This window comes from Chironomus tepperi, unplaced genomic scaffold (genome assembly GCF_022539635.2).
Source record: "Chironomus tepperi strain 1889 unplaced genomic scaffold, CSIRO-AGI_Ctep_v1 contig_68, whole genome shotgun sequence".
NCBI lineage: Eukaryota > Metazoa > Arthropoda > Insecta > Diptera > Chironomidae > Chironomus > Chironomus tepperi.
This window is the reverse complement of record NW_027226190.1, coordinates 383,718-406,925: the sequence shown is the minus strand read 5'-3', so window position 1 is coordinate 406,925 and position 23,208 is coordinate 383,718. Positions and strand designations below refer to the sequence as shown.

The window sequence follows — 23,208 nt, the reverse complement described above, 5'->3', positions numbered from 1 at the left end:
TAATCATGTCGAGCAACATTAAACATTCTTCAGAAACATTTAGGTGTTTATAAAAAGAAGATATGAAGCTAAAAGTAGGATAAAAGGAGGATCCGATTTTGTATAGTACCTAGAGCAGTGGTCTTATGACTATTCTCCGAGATACACTCATATGTAGCGTTATGATCTTAGGTGGCGACGCAAATACTTTGGAATGTACATACGTAACGGCAGATTGGAGAAGACGAAGTCTGACTCTGTAGCTGACAAAAATTCAATTGCTTACCTTTTCTTGGTATCCTCTATTTACTGGTCTTTGCTGATCTTACAAATCAATTGTGACACATGACGTCCGATAGATCTCGTCTGAAGCTCATGTCAGATGTAACACTATCTCTATCAAGAGCTTCCTTCCAAGAATTTTTTTTTGTCCACTAGCTCTTTTACTTTCTAGAATGCCGGATTTATCGAGGCTAAAATCAGATTATCCTCTGTTACCGCTAAATGAACCGATGGCTTTCGAACTCTGTGATATGATAGTCGGGATATGTCCTCTATAGGATAGATTTAATGCCTATCCAAACGACCTTGATTAATTGATGATATTCTCACAATGATACTGTGTGAGCAACGATAAAAAATTTTGGGAATTAGAAACTGGCAGAAGATATCAAAATACAGATTCAGCTTCCAACGAACTCTAAATGCGGAAATGGGCCCTCGTGCGCCTTTCCCAAAGAAATAGCGAAAGTATCCCCACAATCAGGACAGTAATGGAAATATTTACAAATTTCCAAACCAAACATAAGCCACAGAATGCAACAGTCCTGCTTGCTAACAACGGCGACAGAATCTAAACGAACAAACAATATCCCCCAAATCTGATATCCGATTCGACTTCGAGTTTTGTTTCAAACTCTTTTCTGGTTAACACGGAAACCAAAACTCCCTTACAGGCAAAGAGTATGCTTTCATATTCCAGAAAGACCTAAGGTATCTAAATGCTTTCTCTTTGCCTGTTAGAGCTGTGACAAAAAAATTATTGGTGTCTGAAATACCAAGTGTAATGCTGTCCATAAAATTGAGCCACATTGTGCCACTCGTTTTTGGAACTGGGATGAGAAAAAGTTTAATAACCCATTTTCAGATAAGCTTCATTGTTAAGCAGTAATTAACATATTAAATGAAAATATTGTTAAACATCCACTAAATCCACAATTTACATTACTAAATGTTTGGGCAAAAAAAAAGTTTTCGGATATACAAACAAAAATGATTGTTTGTCAAAAAAAGAATAAGATGAACAAAGAGGATTCCTTTATGTCTTTCTGTATCATTTTTGATATTCTTCTTTTTTATTGATTGCTTAAGTGAAAAAGAATTTGTGGCAATAAATAATGTGAAATTTATTAAAATAAAAATTACAGGTTTTATACTTGAGAAAGAAGGAAATAGAGTTTATTAAGAAGCATACATTCGTTTGATTTCTTCCTTGTATCGTTCTTGGATGACTTTACGTTTAATCTTAAAAGCAGCAGTCACATATCCACCCTCTGTTGTCCATGTCTCCTTGCAGAGTGTTATAACTGCTGGTATTTCAAACTTTTCCAATTTGCATTTCTTTGCATGCTCAAAAAGCTCTCTAGCGACTTTCTTTTCAATTATTGGCGATGAGCATAGCTTCTCAAAGCTTAAATTATGAATATTTAAATTCTCGGCCATTTCAAATAGCATCTTTTCATTGGGTACAACTAAAGCGACACAATAATGTTTCGATGGATCACAATAAACACAAATATTTTCTACAATTGGACATGTCTTCATTTCAGCCTCAACTCTGCCTAATGAAACGTATTCACCGGCTTGTAATTTTACTAAATCTTTTTTGCGATCTACGGAATGGAAGAATGGTAAGTGTTAATTAAGTATTTTAAATAATTAGTCAAGGTAAGTAGATATTCTCATACAGCATAGGCTGGATCATTTGGAATTTTACATGCTAATAATGTAAACAATTAAATTTTGTCGCAAATATCAAAGGAAATATTATATTTTTGCTTTAGCTTGATAGATTTGGATATAATAAAGCACTTGCAATGCTTCTGGATCAACAAAATTCAACTTAAAGTAGAAAATTTCGTAAATTAAATTTTGGCAATTTTCCTTCAAAGTGTTAGTGTTTGCGAAAAATTCAAATTTGACCGTTGATAAATTCAAATTTTTGACCGTTAAAAATGACAATATTTCTGTATGAAAATTTCTAAATATCAGAGATCGAAGTCGACTTAGATTTTGTATGGATTTATCGACTAAACTTATTAATTGACAGACGGATGCTAGCGACAGAGCCAGCTTTATGCGTCATCTGAGGAAGCCATTGATCACAGTTGTTTTGTATGTCCAACGAAGTAAGTAGGTAATTAGTCCGATCAAATCCATTCAAAATCAAAGTCGACTTCGAGCTCTGCCTATACATCCTGTAATTTCCTTACCAATTATTTTTAATACTCCATCAGCGTGCATCTCTCCAACATCACCAGTCTTGAACCAGCGTCTGCCATTTTCTTCAAAGAAATTCTCCTTAGTCAGTTCAGAATTCTTATAATAGCCAGCGGCAACGCTTTCCGATCCGATAACAATTTCACCCTGAGGATAAGGTTTATTGGTAACTCGATAATTTCCCTCTTCCCAATTAACTAAACGTAAATCAACCATTGATGATGGTGCACCAACACGAGCATATGACATATCGTAACGTTCCATGACACATGATGCAGCAGTTGTCTCTGTCAATCCGTATCCTTGACAAACCTCAACACATAAGCATAAACGAATTTGTTCATGAGTCTCGGCAGATAATGGAGCGCCTATAAATTGAATAATTTTTATTTTATCATCAGTTTAAAGCATGAATGCGACGATAAATAAATGTGTAAATTTGTATATGTACACATAGACTTTGATCTTACCTCCAGATATAATAAGTCGTATTTTTCCGCCCAACAATCTATTAATCTTTCTGAATACGAAATAGTCGGCGATTGGAGAATCATATCCACGTCTATCCCATTTACACTTATAATCATAGGAATATCTAAACATAGCTTTCTGTAGAGGAGATCCCTTATTGACCTTATCAGTTATTCCCTTACAAATTCTATCTAAAATTAATGGAACTGCAGTAATACAGGTTGGCCGCAAAACTGATGCGTCTCCTTTTGTTCCTTTCATAATCTTAGTGCTGCTATCGATGAGAGTATTTGGTGATGAATATCCAATTGGAACACCCGTAAGGAGACCAACACTTTCAGCTAGTAATTCAAAAACATGAGCCAATGGCAAGAATCCTAATAGTACGTCGTCGGTGAAAATATCAACAACATCGCAGAAACATTTCAATGTGGATATACAATTGTTGTGTGTAATCAAAACACCCTGTATGTGTATAATTAAGAGTAATGAATTAGTGATTACTGATTGGATATAATGTGGGAGTTGTTCATATATGACGGCCATGAGATTTACATTCATTGTCATAATCTCTGAGCAGTACAATGCAGTCGGTACGTCTTCGAGTTGATGACAAGACGTGTAGTTGCTCTGATGGCACTGGGACTGCTGCTTCTTGCTTTCAAATGTGATTTTCCGTTAAAAAATCTCAAATTCCTGACCCTGATTTTTTCAAGGACGTCATATGCAAACAACCCCTAATTATCATCTTACCTTCGGAATTCCAGTACTTCCTGATGTGTACATGATAATGGCTACATCATTTTTAGTTGGTGGAACTGGGGCTGTAATTTATGATGTTATTTTAAGTTTAATGAGCATATTAAATGGCATTTAATCATTAATCAGGCGACTAATTTGCTATGCTGATTGATAAAGCTTCAGTTTACACAAATTAAGGCTGATATTCATCTTAACTTTCTCCAATTAGGAAGGTAATCATGTCCAGAAGCTTGTCAGCCTGGATAGCAAATTAGAATCATTAAGAACTTACCGATTGGATTCTTTATGCCTTGCTCAATGACATCAGAGTATGAAAAGGTGCGAATACGTTCAAATCCTTTCAAATCTGTTTTGACAAGTTGATCCTCGAAGTAGATGATGGTTGAGACTTTTGGTAATTTATCCAAAATGCATTTTAATTTTGGCATCAGTTCGTGAGATGTAATAACTGTAGATACTTCTGTTTCATTAACGCCATGTATAATACCTTCATCACCGAGAGTTGCGTAAATGGTAACAATTGAGCAGCTATGCTTGACTATAAAAGATTAAAAGATGTATGAAGCTTAAATTGGGCTAAATTCGCAAAAAAATATTTTCTTACATAAGCCATGTGCGGCAATCATCCATTCAGCTCTAGTTTCCGAAAAAATAACAACATTATCTTTTGGTTGGACACCCAATTTACGAATTCCATATCCAAAATTGCACGCTTCCTTTTCTACATCGACGTAACTCCTCCATGTATATTCACCCATCTTATATTTCTTAAACATCCGTCCATTCGGCTGCAATTCATCCTCCTCACTTAGTACTTGACGTGTGCCTAAACAATTCTTGTCCTTGTGTGTCTCGGCTATGTACTTCAATACCTTCTCTAATGTGTCAATATCAGCTTGAACCATTTTCAAATGCATTTCTCTTGGTGGATCAGTTGTTCGATATGTTATTTGAGTACTGTCGGAACTTATTGGTTTTGCCTATATACAAAGAAGGTCATTAAATGAAAAACAAAGCAAACAAAGGAAGGAAAAATTGAATTTTCCACAAGCTTAATAATTGACTTACCTTAACTCTTTGTGACCTATTTCGTCTTGCCCATGGTCGCTGGATCAAAAAGTATACAGGAAATGTGATGATATCGTAAAAGACACCAGCATATGATAATGCCTTAATAACACACTGAATCCAAAAGTTATTCATACTGTGCGGCATGAATGAAAAAGCGAAAATGAATTAGGTATGAATAATATTCACGTGAACGAAGCTCAAAGCTTATAACTCACTTATTATCTTTTTCAATGAACATTTTGAATACTATTTAATGTTGCTTTGATTAAAAGTAGTAGAAGCTTTAAAATCTATCTGAAAAATAAACATGTAACAGTAAATAAAAATAGAATTATTCAACACTTGAGTAAGGAAAAATAGATACAAGGAGGCCTTGAGTCTCAAATTTTTTTTCATCTCACGAAAAACTTTTCTCTTGTTATTGATTAAGAGACAGACAAAAATATTGACAAGTGGGAATCAATTGTGGCACTAAATAGTGAATTAAGTCACTGTCAAGTCACACAGGCATCCTTTGAGTAATGACATAGAAATTTACCTTTTAAATTAATTTTTTTTGCGTACAAGTCGTTAAAAATTACTTCCTACACATGAATTAGAGTGACTAGATCAATTAATTTGCTAAATCTACTGAGAGATTACGATAGTACGGTCACTTATGAGACAATTAATGAATTATTTATCATTAAATACTCTTATTTTAACTAATTTTATCTTAAATTATAATATAATAGAAATTCCTGCTTAACACTGAACTTTGTATTTTCTACTATGACGTCATATATCAGGCCACTATGCGAGCCAATCACAAATCGCGTCTTGAGCGCATCATTTAAAGATTCTGTCTCATAAAATAATAATAATACAATTTTGTCCCTGACCTACAGACTTAATTTATAGCGCTTATAGTGTCTGTTGATAACAAATACAATTAAAATGTATATCAAATAAGTCATCAATTTTATGACGAAATCGAGGATTTACATTATTTTTAAATGCTGTACATAAAGCGTCGCCTTAATATCATCCGATATCTAAATTGAGGGGGAAATTAGATATACGGATATTATCATTGCTTATTGACAAATATTGAATAATTCAAGTAGGCTTGGATTTATTTTAAAATCATTAATTAAACATTATCAATTGATAATTTTTTATCAATTTGCACGATAAAAAGTTGTGATGTCATTGGAGATTCCCTCGCAACTTCCACACCTTTAACGGCTTATGAATTTTTCAAATATAGCAGACAACCCCCTAAGCTAAAAATTCAAATTTTAGCATAACGGACATTTTGTATCGGATGGATTAAAAATTAATCAATGAGTTTGTATCGTGTGTAGTTTTCATGCGTCGCAATTAACGATAAAATATCATGAGATATTGATTACCTGTCAATTACATTAATTATTGGCATTACACATAGACATAATTGGCATTACACCATTAAGTCATTCATACTGGTTGGGGTGATAACAAATATTTAAAGATATATTTTTTTAAGGCACAAATAATTGATTGAATAACGATGACAGTTCAGAAATTATGAATATCTATGGATTGAATAACAATTTTTTCAGATACTTCCCAGATTATATCAGATTGAAAGATTTATCGCCAATTTATGCGTAGGATATAAAAGAAATAACAATTTATGTAAATTGACGACAATGACGACGTCGACATTGATGAAAAGGAACAAATTTTGATAGCCTAGAGGAGAGGCTTTACACGAGGATGATGATGAGTAAGCTATTAGAGAGAATTTTCATAAACAATTAGCCCAATTTGTGTCCACGAAAAAAAAAGGTGGTTTTGCTGTACGACTATTTAGGTCAGGATCACGTTATCAGGTGCAATGCATAGTAAAATCATCTGTATTGTTTGGATTGTGTAAATTTTGTTGTAGTGGATGAGCAACAGGAGAGAAAATTTTCCGAATTTCCCCTCTAAGCATTTTCGAACTTTCCCCAGTCATATACAACAATTGTTTTTTTTTTGATATCATCGCTTGGAAAATGTGCAATTTTTTAGTCTGAATATGATTTTAGGGGAATAAACAAGTGAATGAACAAAAAAATGGAAAAATTTCAATTTGCACCAAAAAATTTTTAGAAGAAATTTTAATTTTTAAAATATAATTAATAAGTGAAATTGTAGTTTAAAGTTGTGTGAAAATTGAAAGTGAAATAATTAGTTCCAAAAATTGAAAGGGTTGAAAAAGTTTTTTTTAAGAGACTCACCAAATTCATCAAATTCATTAAAAAATAGAAGCAAGAAAAAAAAAAGTTGAAAAAGAGAGAAAATTAAAATGAATTTTTAACGAGTTCACGCAACGAGGATAATGCACGATTTTGAGAAATGATTTAAAAATTGTAGCTCCATAGACGCTTGAGCTCGCATGAGGTTGTTGCCATCGAACATAAAAAAAAACTTTGAAAACAATTCCTCAAAGCTACTCTCACTTCTTCAAGTAGCAAGTCAGTCAGTGAAAATTTTTTTGGCAATGACTAGATGGTGAAGTTGTGAGCTTTTGTGTGTGGAAATAAAAAAAATAAGAAAAAGCTTTATTCGAATAATCTCTGTGGAATTTGTTATATTATCAATATATCATTTTAATTATATCTACCTATACACGCATAAAAAAGTATAGCTACACAAAAAAAAAGGGAAAAAAAAAATCTTATGTTCACTACACTCTATTGATTATCGATATCATGTATATTGAAAGAAGATAAAATGGATATGAATGAATCCCATTCAGACGTTAAACAAAATTGATTAATCTCTATCTTTTTTTTCCGTCACTTTTTAATCATCTATGCTATCCTCTTTTTATGTATCAAACAAGATGTTTGCAAAATTTAAGAGCGCAAACCAAACAAATATCAGTCCAATTGATAACAATCCAATTACACAATTTTTCGAGGTTGGAAAGTTAACTGCATGTGCAGGACCTGAATTAGTGTGGAAAATACATGAATCATTTCGTAAGAGCGATGGAAAGGTGAATAGTAATTATTCTTACTTTACTAACGACGATATGAGCATTAGAAAAAAGTTTTTTGTTTTAATTAACTTTTTCCTTGCATGCTATCGCCTGCATATATGCTACATGCTCACAGTCTTAATATGAAAATTCATATTAGTTTATTTTTTAAAAAGCTTCATAACATAGTTTTCATAATGAAATTGTGGTTTCTAGCGATATGAGCTTCATATATTCAGTTTACACTTCAAATATCCATAACATTAATATTTAATCAGCTCAAATGTAATTCAAATGTGTCTCTGCTAATCTCTATGCTTCCATCGAATTTATCATCAATTTAATAATGTATAAATTATCATTTCATATCAATCTACATAGATTGAATATATTTGAATAGGAATTATAGGATGATGATAATATTGGATGTTATTATTTCTGCTGTATTCAATTACCAAATTTAATTTTTGTCATAATCTTGAATAATATTTTTTTCTTATCGCGCTCCCGTCTACATCTTTAGGAATGCTCAGTATTTCTTTTTGAGAAACGTATTGCTGATAAGTTGCACAAACCAAAGCGCAAAGAGACGGTAACAGAATTGCTTAAAGCATCCGTTAAGCAACTGGAAAGGTTTCGACATCCAAAAGTAATATATGCTAATAATTATAGCCTATGGTGTGCGAATTGATTAGATTTTTTTTTGTTGTTGTTTTCTTAGTTCTGTGAAAGTTTTATGAAGGTTCAGATGGTTGCTTTACTTTTTTTTTGTTAATCGAAGTTTTTGCATCAACTTTTATGAATAATGAGATAAAATATTTCGCATCTTTTTATAGCGAGAGTGTTTTCTTTGTGTATTAAATTTTTGAGGACTTTAATGACGCAAAGTAATTTTGCATAAATTTTATAGACTAAATTATAGCGATGCGAAATATTCTGCATCAAATTTTTGATCATATTTGAGAGGCAAAATATTTTGCATCAAATTTTTGAATAAATTAGAAATAAATTAGTGATATTCTGCATCAATTTTTGGAAAATGAGGCAAAATATTCTGCATCAAATTTTTTGGATCAAATTAGTGAACAAAACATTCTGCATCAATTTTCTGATTGAGTTGATGAAACAATATATTCTGAATCAATTTTCTGATCAAATTAGTGATGCAATTCATTCTGGATTAATTATTTTTTGTAACGGATCGTGAAGCAAAATTTTTACGATTTTTCATATCCATTTTACGATTGAATTTGGGATGCAAAACGTTTAGCATCAATTTTATGACTAAATCGGTGATGCGAAATCTTTTGTTGTTAAGGAAATGAAATTTTGAAGAAATTAAAGACAGAAAAGTGATGAAAGTTAGACTTTTTTGAACGAATTTGTATGGATATATATTTTTGCATCATTTTTTAGATCAAATTAGTGACGTTAAATTATTTACGTTAAGCTTCGACCTGAAGATTTTTTCATTTATTCATCATTCCTCTCATAAATTGTGCAACAGTGTTTCTAGAATCTTAAAGTGATTTAATAAAAGATAGATTAGTTTATTATTTTTGCATCATTTTTGCTCCTAAATCAATGTTGCAAAATATTTCAAAAGAAGCAAAAGTTTAAAAAACATTAATTTTTCCAAAGCAACCTTGTGATTTTGTCGGATTTGACACAATTTTTCTCTAAACAAGTCGTCTTTAATTTCCTAATCATACCTAAAACTTTTAAAGTCAAATGTGGTTAAAATTATTCATTGAGCCACCTAATAATCAAAAATAATTTCCATAAAAAATCTTCATCAACCATGCTTCAGTAGTAATCTGTTCAGTAATAAAATTCTCATTATCCTTTGATCTCACCACAAATTATATTAAAAATTCATTTAATATTATATAAAAAAAGGTCGATTGGCACACCATCCTCACTATAATAAAATTAAATCACGCTAAAATGATCAATTTTCGATTCTATAACCCCATAAGATTCTTCAAATAATACATACTGTAGAAGAATGCTCCGAAACTTTAGCATTCGCAACAGAGCCAGTTTATGCGAGTCTTGCAAACGTCTTGGCATTTCAAGTAAGACAGGATCACGATACTGTGCTTTCATGGTTCATTAATTACAATGAAAAATTATTTTCTTAGGACTCTTCATCATCAGTCCCACAAACACCACCGATACAGAGAAATACGACGTTTATGAAGGAATACAATTTCTTGGATATTGAACTCAAATACGGTGTATTACAGGTACGGCATGACATTAATGAAATTATATAGATAATTTCTGACACCCACCCGTCTCTCTTTTTTTGTGTATGTAAAATATTACAGATTATAGAAGCATTATCATTTCTTCATTATTCCGGCCAAGTGATTCATAGAAATGTCTGTCCATCGTCTATATTAATTACGAAACGAGGGACATGGAAATTAGCTGGATTTGAATTTATAGGTACAGACAATTAAGTTCACAGCATTTAATTACGACAATTTTTATTCAATTTTATATTCATGATATAGAAAAATGTCATGAGACAGACGCCGTAGAGCCAATAATGTGTCCACCATGGAGTACGCGTATATCGAAAATGGCCCAGCCAAACCTCGACTTTACAGGTATCAAAATGAAATTGTTCAATTGAATTAGAGTAATGGCAATTAATTGGCTCAATCAAGTCTAAATGGAAACGTGTGTATATTGAGCTTTATAGCTTGAGAAAATATATTACCATTTCTTCCTCGTTCGTCCCTAGACTATTCTATCTATCTTTTGTGTGTTTGAAAATGTGAAGAAAATGGAAAATGTATCGATTTTCTTTCCTTTTTTTTGTTACATTGTTTCCATTTAATCTTGTTTTAAGCATGACTTGAATATTTAAAAACATGACAAAATTTCACTTTCTGACCTGATGGAAAATTTTTATCTTATTTTTTACGATTCTAGCACCGGAGATCCAAACGAGTTCTAACTGTAGCATATTAAGTGATATGTTCTCATTAGGAATGGTTGTATGTGCAATATTTAACAATGGAAAGCCATTGATTCAGGCTCAAAATACCCCATCACAGTATTTAAAGCAGTTGGAAACGGTAAATATATACTTTATCCTTCAACTTTCTTGTTTATCCTAATAATTTGTCTGATAAATATATGCAAATTTCATTATTATAATAATAAACATCAAGCTGATTTCATAACTACGTTTTGGAAATTAAATTTGACATAGTTAGTTCATTCTTGCCCATCGTAAAATGTTTTGATAGTAAACATAGATTTTGGGATAAATTTTTAAACTTTTCCATAGTTTTTTGGGGATTTAGAAACAAATTACTGAACTCATTCAGGATGCAAAGAATTTCGCATCAATTTTTAATAAACTCATTTAAGATGCAAAACATTCTGCATCAATTTTACTGAATACATTCAAGATGCAAAACATTCTGCATCAATTTTTACTGAATACATTCAAGATGCAAAACATTCTGCATCAATTTTTACTGAATACATTCAAGATGCAAAACATTCTGCATCAATTTTTACTGAATACATTCAAGATGCAAAACATTCTGCATTAATTTTTACTGAATACATTCAGGATGCAAAACATTCTGCATCAATTTTTACTGAATACATTCAAGATGCAAAACGTTCTGCATCAATTCTTACTGAATACATTTAGGATGCAAATTTCGCGTCAATTTTTTACTGAATACTGTTCCAAAACTTTTGGAACAACTTTCAACTTCCTAATCCAATATTGACTAAAACAAATCAAAACTAATTCCAATAATCTCATTTTCAGTTGGAAGAAAGTGTGCAACAATTACTAACAAAAATTCCAGCACCATTGCACGAAGCAACAACACGCTTGATGTCTAAACAACCCGGACCACGTCCAACAGCACAACTTTTGCAATTAATAAAATACTTTAGGTACTTAAATTCAATTAAATTGAGGATATTAAGATGGAATTTTTAAGGGGAAAAAAATATTTCAAAACTTTAGCGATCCAGCCGTTCATGCTCTTCAATTTCTCGATGTAATCAATATGAAGGATCCAACACAAAAAGCTCACTTTTATCGTAGCACATTAAAGGACGCACTTCCATTCATTCCACGAGTAAGTCATTTCATTCTTTTCGTCCCCTTTTTTGGAAAGATACTCGTAAGAAGCTTAAGATATATAATTTTTGTCATAGAAACTTTGGTGGCAACACGTTTGGCCCTTTTTACAACAAGAGATGAAGGGTTCGGAAGTACTTGCTGCAGTTCTACAGCCAGCATTAGCAATGGTACAGGAGTCAACAGCTAATGAATACGAGGAATTCATATTACCAACATTTAGGTACGATCTTATTTGTTTTTTGTGCCAAGTCATGTGTCTAGAGAATAATTACTGTAATTTTTAATTAATGTCCATATATATACACAGGGTTGTGTTTGCTGCGCCTAAATCAATACAAGCCACCGTAACATTACTAGAGAATTTACATATAATACTTGAAAAGACACCACCAGGCGACATTCGTTCCGAAATATTGCCGCTTTTGTTCAATTCATTCGAAAGCAATACAATGCAAATACAAAGTGCTGCACTGCTCGCAGTAGCTAACGTCTACGAGTATGTCGATGAGATTTCCATAAGACGAATGGTCTTGCCAAAAATCAAAACCGTTTTTGAGAAGAATCAAAGTGATTTAAAAATTATGGCAAATGTATTGCAATGTGTCGAGCGTGTCCTCGACAAATTGGAAAAATCTCAAATAATCGATGAAGTACTCCCCATGCTTTATGAAATTCGTTTTTCCGATCCCGAAATAATTTTACGTATAGTTCGTGAGTAAAATTTTAATTGACTCATTTGTAATGATGGTCATGTACATTTTTATGGATGTGATGTATACACATGTTTATGTTCGCTTGATGAACATCTTTCATGAGTAATGAGCTGATTGATCGTTAATGATAAAATGCATTTCTATTCCTCTTTTTTATTACATTTAGATATATATCGAATAATGTTAAGCGATAAAAAGTATGGATTATCTGTAAACATGATGGCAACCCGTGTTATGCCTTCATTATTACCGCAAACCGTTAATCCATCATTGAATCTTGAGCAATTTATGATATTACTTGAAGTAAGTCCTCTATCCATTTTATGCTAACTAATGGAAATTAAATAAATTACACTTCTGCACAATTAGGTACTCCAAGAAATGTTGGACTGCATCGATCGTCAACAACGTAACAAATTGAAATTAGATAATTTATCATTGCCATCACCAGAGAGACATCGACCATTAAGACATCAATTCTCATCTGATAATATGCACGTTCCGCCATTTAATATTCCTAATCTGAGGATTGACCAAAGAAAAACTTCTAGTGCGGAAGACATGGCAAGAAAGAATTCAACTGGATCTATTCGTGAGTATTTACTTGTGCTTATCATTGTTTGCTTCGTTTGGGGATTTCTCTTTCCTGTCTTGCTTCTTCTCGGTCTTTTTTTTGAAAATAAATGATATATTTTCCTTGACATGAGAATACCACTCAAGGAGTTCAATTCGGAGAATGTTTTACTTTTGTGAAATACATTTCCGCTTTCATTTCCCCCCTCAGAAAAATGAAATCACTGGCATACTCCTTGACATTTTCATCAAAAATCCAATTTATACATTAAATTTAAGACTAACTTTAAAAACTCATAATAATTAATAGGTTCCGGAATGTTGGGAAGTTGGTGGTTCGGTGGTCCATCATCACCAGATAGCAATTATTTACGCGTAGCAAATGCAGCATTTCCAAATCGTCGTCTTTCAGATAATACTTTAATGACACCAAAAATTCGTATTGCACCGTCATGTGCTTCATCACCAGGTAATGAAATCATTTATTTTTTTTTTTTGAAATAGTATCATGAATAATTCATTCATAATCTAGGTGGAACTCCAGGAGGAGCATTGCCTATTCGAAGGTAAACAGAACTTTTTTTCCCCTTTTTTATGCTTCCTCACGTTCTTATTTTCTCTTCTCAATTCTTTTTTTCTCATAAATTTTTAATCTTTATAGACACTCGAGCATCGGTCCTCAAGAAAGGAGATCATCTGCAATTAATTTATCTCCACCGACTGTAAGTACAATTTACATATATCCGAAAAAAGAGGAGAATACATGTCGAATCCTTAATTTACCTTCTTAAATCATCTTTTTTTTGGGATTATGTGCTTTGCTTGGGTGTTGAGTTAAATTAACTCAATTAGCATTGTAACAATTAAATGTCGCCCTTTTTGGCTAATGAATTTGAAGTCACTAAGTCCCCCCTTTTCTAATTTTTCTCTTCTGCTCTTTTCTAATTTTTTTTACTCTTCTTCTTCTTGTTTCCAAATTTTGTCTCATCTTGTTTAATAGCTGGCTCGAAACATGATTGTAAGTATCAACAACGATAAGGGGTCGTTCGGATATTATGTAACGCTTTGGGGAGTAAGAGAATAAGTTAAGAATTACTGCAATACAATGGTCGTTGACACTTTAAAAACGTCGTGACAGTTGAGATTGCGTAGCAACACACAAATTGCGTTGCGACACATCAGTTTGCATTGCGACACATAACACGACACTCATCACACAGATCTCGTCGCAACACATTTTAAATCATGTTGCGACACATTTGAGATTTCATCGAAGCACATTTAAGATTGGATCGCGACACACATGAGATTGTGTTGCGACACTTCAGATTGAAACGCGACACACATGAGATCACGTTGGAACACAATTGTAATTGTGTCGCGATACATTTAACATAGCGTCACAACTCACATGACATTGTCTCGCAACATATTTAAGAATGCATCGCGACACATTTGACGCTTGAGTTGTGTCTAGCCGAGCTTATTTAAAGCTTTATATGTGTAATTATTTTGAAATTTAATTCAGTGTCACATAATACCGAAATGACCCCCAAAAAAAGGAAAAAAAGCAATTATTTTTTAAACAACAAAATGTCTTATTCAATTTTTTTCTTCTCTTTTTAATCCGCAAATTAGGGTGGATCTATGCCAAATACGTCGAGCACAAGTGTTCCATTTTTATTATCATCGAGTATGCAATCAATTCGTTCACGTCGTACATCAACTGTGTTATCGTCTGGACCACTTGGATCAGGCTCTGGTTTATTATCACAATTGGGATCTGGAGTGGTAAGAATTCCTTTTAATGCCCCAACTTCCGGTAGCGCAAGTCCTGTTCACCAATACAATGGGACTAGAAGCTTTGTACGCAAATGCCCCTCACTTAATATCACATTCAGTAACTGAAACTAATGAAAATACTAACCGAACTCTCTTTATTTCACCTTTAAAACGATCAGAAAATATATATTAAAAAAAATAATTAAATTCAAAAAGATTCACATTGTTAATATACACATGCCTAACGAATTATCAAAAAAATACAATAATTTTTATTATGATATATACCTAAAATGAATTACATTTGAAGATAGATATTTTAAATAATTGTAAATAATTTTCAAAAATCATGGAAAATTAGTAAGAGAGAAAACACTAAAATTTTAACTGAAATCTACTCGTTGAGAGACTAGAATAATCATGAAATAAGACATTGGGCAGAGTTCGATTATTTTTGTTCTGCCATGCCAAAAAAAAAGTAGGTAAAATTTTAGATTAAATGAAGAATATATAAAACAATTATTGAAAAAAAATCGTAGATATTTATCAAAATGTTATGACAGAAATCCGTTAGTTTATTTTTTGAAACCACACATACACGCATATATAAAAAATATGATAAAATGACTAACTATAGGGCAAAAAGTAATCATAAAACATGCCTTATAATTCTACAGAAACATATTTTTCGTTTTAAATATATGTCGAGCCTGAAACATAATCTTTTACTTCTCCTACATACTTCAACATTTATTTTATTCTCTCCGTCCTTTCCATTACTAACTCTGCAAATACAACACATAAACAACACTAATGATGAAAATAGTTTTCATTACGTCTAAAAAAAGGATATATAGATTTATATGACATACATATATATTTTTGGCATCTATTTATTACGTAATACTAGAGATGAAGTAAGAAATGAATTCATATACATTAAAATAATGGAGTGTTTCTATAAATATATATAGACGAAAATATAAAAGAAAAGAGATAAATAAACTCAGAGCTTGAAAAACAAAAAAAAAATGTTTAATGATGATGATGAGAATGACGATAATGACGACTTTATCTACCTATGTGGGTAGATAATAGTAGCTTAAAAGTTCAAGTAAATCTTGTTAAAATCTTATGAAATTTATAAGACAAACAAGTATTTTAATCAAATTTAAAATTTGAAATATTATAAACAGATGGAAATATTGATTTAAGAAGATTATAAATACCTAAAATACTATTTCAATTATGAAAGAAAAAATTGTTCTATCAAAGTGAGATATATCTACATGTTGTTTTAAATAGTGATACACGAATAGAATTGACAAATTTTAGAGAATGAATTTTTAAATAAAAATTGGTTGATTTTGAGTGTATTTTTGTACATTTCTAATTAAGCTTTAATGCTTGCTTTATGAGTAATAACTTCTTTATTGTTCGGAGAATACGTTTAAGTATGTTGAACTGAGCTTTTACCTGATTTAAGACGTAAATAGGATAATAATTGAGTTTTAGTCAATTCAAACTTTTATTGTTGAAAATTGTCGAAAAATTTAAATTTCAAAAATTCGTTAAATATTATTTGACTCAAATTGAGTCGATTTCATACACAAAAATGCACTCTAGTCAACCAACCAACGGTGATTTAGCTAAAATTAATCTTATTGTTGTATGTTGCAAATTAAAAACATAAATCATACATCTAGAAACTTACTAATTAACATACTAACTACGAGTGAAGGCGAAAAAAAACTTTTTTACACCTCTTTGCATTATCTCTCCTATATATGATGTGTCGAGGTCTATGAACTTCACTATCGTACTAACTCATAAATGATAAAAACAAAACAGAAAAGTTTGTTGATGAACAAAAAATGTGATTTAATTATTTTCTATTATGTTTCTAGTTTTACTTTAAATTAAGCATATATACAAAAGAAAAATTTATCATTGTTAATGTATATCGTTACTAAAGGTTTTTGGATGTACTCTTAACAAAACAAAAAAATTGAATTATGACTGTGTGTAAGATTATGAAAGCGAGTAATATCTTTATTATATATTCGACATAGCCGTTTTCATGTTTTTGCCAAAAAAATGAAGGAATTAAGGAACTTATTAATATATTTCTACGTTTTTTCCATTTAACTTTTCATCTTATTTTAAAGATAAACATTTCATATTCAGAGAGAATCAACTTATGTACGTACATTCATCAAATTTATGAATTTTTCAATTCATTTGAAGAAGAACAAGAAGGAAATTCTTCTATGTTTATCATACTTTTTTCAAGCAAATATTGATTTTTCTTACTCGTTTGTGAAAGTCTCATTTTTTTTGTTATCTTGGGGGAGGATTTCTCGGTGGTACCGTTGACATTACCCATGGTTTTTGTGTCCTTTGAAAGGAATATACTTATATATTATATCTCTTTAAAATCCAATAAATTTAAGGATCCTTTTATATTTTCATACGTGAATAGGATAGAGTTGGGTATTTCCGTTATTTGTTGAGGTTATCCGGTATTTACCGATAACTGTTCATTAAAATTGGTTGCGTATAAAAATTTTGTTAAACAACATCAATATCCGGTAGTTTTATTCACTTTTGAGGAGCACAAAAAAAGGTAGAGGTACTTCAGAATAAATCATGAGATATGAGAAAGATGCTTAAGATGTAAAGAAAAAAAGGAACAAATGATGTTCAAATAACAGAGGATAATTCTTGAAAATTTCAAACGAGAAAAATGAAAATATTTTTTTTTTTAATATTTGAACCTTTTATAATAACTCAGGAGTCATGAACTTGAATTAGGTCTACTTTATTGGTGCTTAATATATATTGGAATTTAAATTTCTTTGTGAAGCTTAGAATTTTTCTCATCAAAATTTCCTGAAAGAATGGTGGATCAGGACTACATCCAATTGTTCTTTTCAAACTAAATTATACCCAAATTCAAAGAATTTGAGAAAGCCCAATTTACAATTTCACTGTTAATCAATAATGAAGATTTCAATGTCAGAAAATTGAGTCAGAGCAGTGCTTTTCAAATTATATTTCGCGATACACTTTCATGTCACCAATGTCTTTAAATGTATCATTTAAGAGAAAAGTATCTCGTCAAATTCACTAGATATATGATTACAGTGTCATGCACAAAAGATAATAAGACACTGTGATACCCATGCAAGTTATAGATGATGTTGTGAATATCTTAAATTTTTAATTTATTATCACAAATCTTATGAAATGCAACTTTGCAACAATTTTTATATCAAAAATTCGGAGAAATTGATTTTTACTCTAATGTCTATGTTTACTAAGGAAGAGGTAGAAATAGCTGTATACTAAGAAACTGACCTTTGATCAAGATATAAATCACCCCCTCTATGAGATCAAACAATTCAAAGTTTCAATAACCACAAATAAGAGTCAATTTCAAGCTTGGTCATTACATTGAAAAACTCTATTTACGTCACCAGATTATCTGGTCAAAGTAAATTCCAATACTACTTCATTAGTTTTCAAATGATGTAAAGCTAGTTTAATCTTCATCAATCCTTCATTCGTCTAATTTTGTCCAAACAAGCCTTTTGTTCATATGACAGTATGAATAGTTTGTAGACTATGACTTCAGAAGAGATAACTCAGATAAAAGTCCACACCAATTACCTCTGTTTTTCCATTTTAATGATTTGTAGAATAAATAATGAGTAAAGCTAGACGTGTGCGAAGGGATAATTGTGTTGACTTTTCATTAGATACGTCTTAATCTTAATTCATCTCAATATGCTGAATGTATTCTTCTACTTAATGCGAGATTCTTTTCAAATACAAAATAAAATCAATAGACTGAGAAGATTAAGGCTTCATTGAATTGCTTAATGATCCGATATAATACAAGAGTAGTTAGTTACATGTAAGACTGGATATAATATAGGAAATTAAAAAATGGTATCACCGAGCAGCCCATCCCCCTTGATTTAAAAATCTTGTCTTATTTGCATCGTCGATTTGTCTTAATATTTTAATGATCGTGTGTATAACATGCATGTACGGGACATAAGCATGAATAAAAAAAAAGTTTTGTTTCACTTTTCTTTGTTAAGTATCTAAACATATATGCGCAACATATTATTTCTCATTATTTATTTATTTTCTCTCTGTACGTTCGTGTGTGTACGTGTGTGTGATAATTTTTTTCATTTTCCTTTTTATCATATATAAAAAAAAAAACAATAAGATTTTCATCCTTTGTGTAACAATAAGAGGATTAATAAGTGATATAAACTGATAATTAAAACTAATTGATTCAATATCAAATTTAAGTTACTTATAAAGTATAAAATGCTCTCTCTCTTCTCATTCTCTCTATCTTTTAGCTTTTTTCTTCATTTACTTACTATATCATATCACATCCTGTGTCTAGTTTGCTCTAAAAAAAATAATAAGAAGTTTTGTCTCAAAAACTTAATAATTTTATATATTTTTTTATCTTGAGCATGAGAATATACATTAATTCCATAGAGCATTTTTTTCTGTATTTGAATATTTAAGTCGATTAATTTATTTTAGCATTTAGTTATAAGCAAGAAACCAAAACAACAAAAAAATAATCTATATATATTGTATTAAAATTTATAACATCTCATAATCATAAATTATGATATATCGAGCTCTGCCCAATCATGCTTTTTCATCATAAGGAAAAAAAAACTAATAAGTACAAGTAGAATAGATAAAAAATTAATAAGTTTTCATCTATAAAAAACCGATGACACAAATTGACATTTTCCAAACACTTGTTTTTTATTATCATTTTACTCTTTTTTTTATATCCTGAACAGCATTATCTGCAATTTTTTCATTATAAAAAAAGTTTGCTAACGAGTTATGCTTCACACTCTCACCCATTTCTATATATTTTGTGATTGAAATTTTCAATATAGATAGATGTGTGTTTTCATGTGAATAGAGTTGTGGCTGTTTTTTTTAGAAAAGTCACTGAACGGACTTTTATATGTGATAAAAAAAAGTTTTGTGGTTACAAATTTTTAATGGATTTTAACGTTAAGAGTGCAATACGGTGATTGAATTGTTAAAGCGCAATTCAATACGTGACAGCTTTGCATTGTGTGAATAATTGAAATGTTTAATTCCGTACTATCAAGTGCTTTTCGAGTCAATTGTATGGTATGGTCTGAGCACAACAATTTAGTACAATCAACCGTCATTCATGAATTTTTAGCAGATTTTTCTGGAAAATTTTGCCAGTGCTACGTGGAATCAAACATTTCTGTACTATGTTGGCCACTTGTGCGGATGTCAGTATTTATTTATAGCTACTGGATGTCATTTTTTGATTAATTGTCTCAAATTCATCACTTTTTGATGAACAATATAACTGACAATAGCTTAAGACTTATGTCTTTTACGAACAAATTTAAAAGTGGACGTCATCAGTAGAACAAATTACTTCAGAGATCAATTGTGATACATGACGTCCAAAAGATGCTGACTGAAGTTAGCTCTATCGATTTATACTGTCCCCAACTGGCAAAGAGCATGAATTCAAGGTACCACTTCGGAATCCAAAAGCTGTCTCTCTTCCCGTTCGAATGCTCTGCTAATTCCCAATACTAAGTTCAATCCTATCTCTATAGACAGTTAAAATTTCCCCAAGTCTCAGTTTCGAGAACACTTAAAGCTATTCAGCAACTGATCTCTTATCATCTATAAAATCACACTTATGATTTCAACGGGGTTTTATATGAATTTTTATACGGGTGTTGAAATGCTCAGACATGCTTAAAAATCATCTTTAGAGTATCTCCTATAACAAAGTTATGTTAGATAAAACAAGAACCATCAAGTGTTCAGATCTTACATGCCATATAGGGGTGTCAAACCAAATCCAAGAAGCGTACCTCAGTTCCTAAACAAATTGATACTTAATTAATCTAGAAATAAATTGAATGATGCAGAAATGTTAAATTTCTTGTAGAAAATCACTTCCATAAGAGCTGTGCCGAGCTGTTGCAATTTAACGAACCAAATACCTTATATCCTAATTCCTGACATTTCTGCATCATTCGATTTATTTCTATATTAATTAGATCCCAATTTTCTTTGGGAATTGGGTTTGACAACCCTAATATGTGATGCATATTCATATACACGTAGATTGAAGAATGAGTGCTTGCTGTGCTAACCCACTCATGACAAGACAAACAATTTAAAATTGGGATCACGTCCATTCTACGACATTTTTTGCTTTTAACCTTTATGATTTTGCATATGATTCAACAAGACTTTGTTTTTTGATTTTCTAAGTATACGCAATTGTGGAACAAGCTAATTATTGCGTCACGTAAAAGTTATGACTAGTTACGCCCCTACAGCTTACAGACTAGACTGTACAATTCAAAAATCATCATAAAATTTAGTAGTTTTCAGAACAATTAAGCACCATTTAGCTAGAATTTAGATCCATTTACCACAATTTAGCTTTTTATTGAGTTCCTTTTCCAACTCATCACGCTCAAATGAAAATCCATTAAAAATTTTGTTGTAATAAAACCACAACAATTTTTCCATTTAATTCGGACTATAAGGACACGTATAAGTCCTGACAGCACAGATATATTGAAAATTTCATACAAAATTGAGTTTTATTGTTATCTTCACTCTATTATGATTTGCTTTTTTCACTCTCCTTATACACAATGGATGGATAGATAGAAATTCCTTCTTTTTATTATTTCTCATCATTGCAACTGATTGAACATTGACACATCAATGAAAATATATATATATATATACTTATAATATTATTAAGTGTTGATCAATTGTGTTCTGCATTCTACGCTTGATTAAATTGCTTAATGATCCAAAACTCTCATGCCTTAAATGTTACAGATATTTTTTTATTTACTTATCTTTTCTCTTTTTTTCTAATAAAATCTAGTATCAGCTGTTCTCTGGAAAATCGTAAGTTGATTTAACGTAAACCATTTAATATTCATCAACGTCAAAAAAAAAAGTATAAAATGGAAATATATACAACGTTTATGACAAAAAATTATAACTATTATACACAAAAAAAAGCATTCTATTATCACTACCACTGTATACGTGTTACGTAAACGATGAAAATGAATAATATGGTAACAGAAATAACAAATCTTATAACTATTTAAAGGAAATGCACATAAACATTTATACAATTTTTTTGATATGTTCAATTATTTATCATCTTTTTATAGCTATACATTATTAAAATTATATTAAAAGTGATTCTATTCATGACAATGTCCATCAATTTAGTAAAAAGGGACAAGGATAATCAAAATGAATATTATATGATTGAAATATATTATATATCAATAATGCATGATTTTTTTTTAATTTTGGAAACTTGGAATCAAAAATAATTAACAAAAAGTAAAGATTTATTCTTATCGAAAGCAATTAACGACAACTATGAATTTAAAATTTAAACTTTTTTCGTTGCTTATTAACATTTAATAGAGTGGGATGATGAATTTGTTTTGAAAGGTTCTCGCTTTTGAGAAGTAAAATTAGTGAAGCGGTCACTGTTGAACAGATGACTATGGTGAGTTTTTGTACGTCAGCAATCGGTAAATTAATCATAATAAGACGGAGATTTAAAGTACTGTAAAATTTAAAGATATTAATGGAACCATGTTTTGCAGTATCTGTCGAGTTTGGAGCATGTATGTGAAATCAAGCTTTATGAATGAAAATCTGCTTAATCAAGAGTTAAGCCGCTATAGCCTAGTGTATCAGAAACAGAGAGGCAATCTCTAATCCTCCTTCAGTAAAAACGTGGGTTCAAAACCTACACGAAATCAAACGTTTAATCATTGCATAGAGTATTATCGATATGACAAGGGTTTTATTTGTTGTTCATAAAGTGGAAAGCATGATTAGCTATTGTTGCTTCAATATTGCGATTTATTTGTGAATTTAGACATTTTTTGGGTGGGTCGTAGCTAGAGCAAAATTTATATATATAATGCTTGAAGGACCCAGCTAGATGCCCTTATTCGCTAGAGGTACTGTGACATAAATCTGTTGTACCACAACTACTAGAATTTTGTATAGAGTTAGTCAACTTTGATCAGCTAATACAAGTCAAATTATAGTCAACTTTTAGCTGTGTTTAAGGCTTTCTAGAATAGCACAAATCGATCAATGGATCAAAAATGCTACCC

At 31.0% G+C, this 23,208-nt stretch overlaps 2 protein-coding genes across 3 annotated transcripts; one reads left to right on the top strand and one right to left on the bottom strand.

The window, feature by feature from the left end:
• Positions 1-1,304: 1,304 nt before the first annotated feature.
• Acsl (Acyl-CoA synthetase long-chain) lies at positions 1,305-5,554 on the bottom strand. Of its 2 annotated transcripts, none has more exons than XM_070653543.1 (9): positions 5,321-5,554; positions 4,998-5,076; positions 4,780-4,915; positions 4,316-4,691; positions 3,983-4,249; positions 3,703-3,773; positions 2,949-3,414; positions 2,472-2,846; positions 1,305-1,871 (listed from the first exon to the last, which is right to left on the bottom strand). In XM_070653543.1, the coding sequence occupies exons 2-9, from the start codon at positions 5,018-5,020 to the stop codon at positions 1,441-1,443; spliced, it is 2,145 nt and encodes a 714-aa protein (XP_070509644.1). In that variant the 5' UTR covers positions 5,021-5,076; positions 5,321-5,554; the 3' UTR covers positions 1,305-1,440. The 2 variants fall into 2 exon arrangements, with proteins under 2 accessions (XP_070509644.1, XP_070509645.1); XM_070653544.1 differs by having other exon boundaries at positions 4,998-5,072.
• Positions 5,555-7,413: 1,859 nt separating this feature from the next.
• bma (SCY1-like protein bma) lies at positions 7,414-22,130 on the top strand. Its single transcript, XM_070653571.1, has 19 exons — positions 7,414-7,792; positions 8,298-8,423; positions 9,754-9,852; positions 9,919-10,023; positions 10,108-10,228; positions 10,297-10,392; positions 10,721-10,866; positions 11,580-11,710; positions 11,784-11,898; positions 11,978-12,123; positions 12,211-12,614; positions 12,783-12,919; positions 12,986-13,208; positions 13,500-13,658; positions 13,722-13,755; positions 13,851-13,911; positions 14,190-14,207; positions 14,828-14,980; positions 21,939-22,130. The coding sequence occupies exons 1-19, from the start codon at positions 7,607-7,609 to the stop codon at positions 21,963-21,965; spliced, it is 2,487 nt and encodes an 828-aa protein (XP_070509672.1). The 5' UTR covers positions 7,414-7,606; the 3' UTR covers positions 21,966-22,130.
• Positions 22,131-23,208: the final 1,078 nt, after the last annotated feature.

What these genes read in the sequence shown, in the direction of transcription:
- bma (XM_070653571.1), top strand. Translation starts at nt 7,607, where the DNA reads ATGCTATCCTCTTTTTATGTATCAAACAAGATGTTTGCAAAATTTAAG. An exon ending in CAAACGTCTTGGCATTTCAA is followed by an intron (nt 9,853 to 9,918) that starts GTAAGACAGGAT and finishes TTATTTTCTTAG; the next exon opens with GACTCTTCATCATCAGTCCC. An exon ending in GCCAAACCTCGACTTTACAG is followed by an intron (nt 10,393 to 10,720) that starts GTATCAAAATGA and finishes TTACGATTCTAG; the next exon opens with CACCGGAGATCCAAACGAGT.
- Acsl (XM_070653543.1), bottom strand. Translation starts at nt 5,020, where the DNA reads ATGTTCATTGAAAAAGATAATAA. An exon ending in TTCATTGAAAAAGATAATAA is followed by an intron (nt 4,916 to 4,997) that starts GTGAGTTATAAG and finishes CATGCCGCACAG; the next exon opens with TATGAATAACTTTTGGATTC. An exon ending in AGGCATAAAGAATCCAATCG is followed by an intron (nt 3,774 to 3,982) that starts GTAAGTTCTTAA and finishes CATAAATTACAG; the next exon opens with CCCCAGTTCCACCAACTAAA.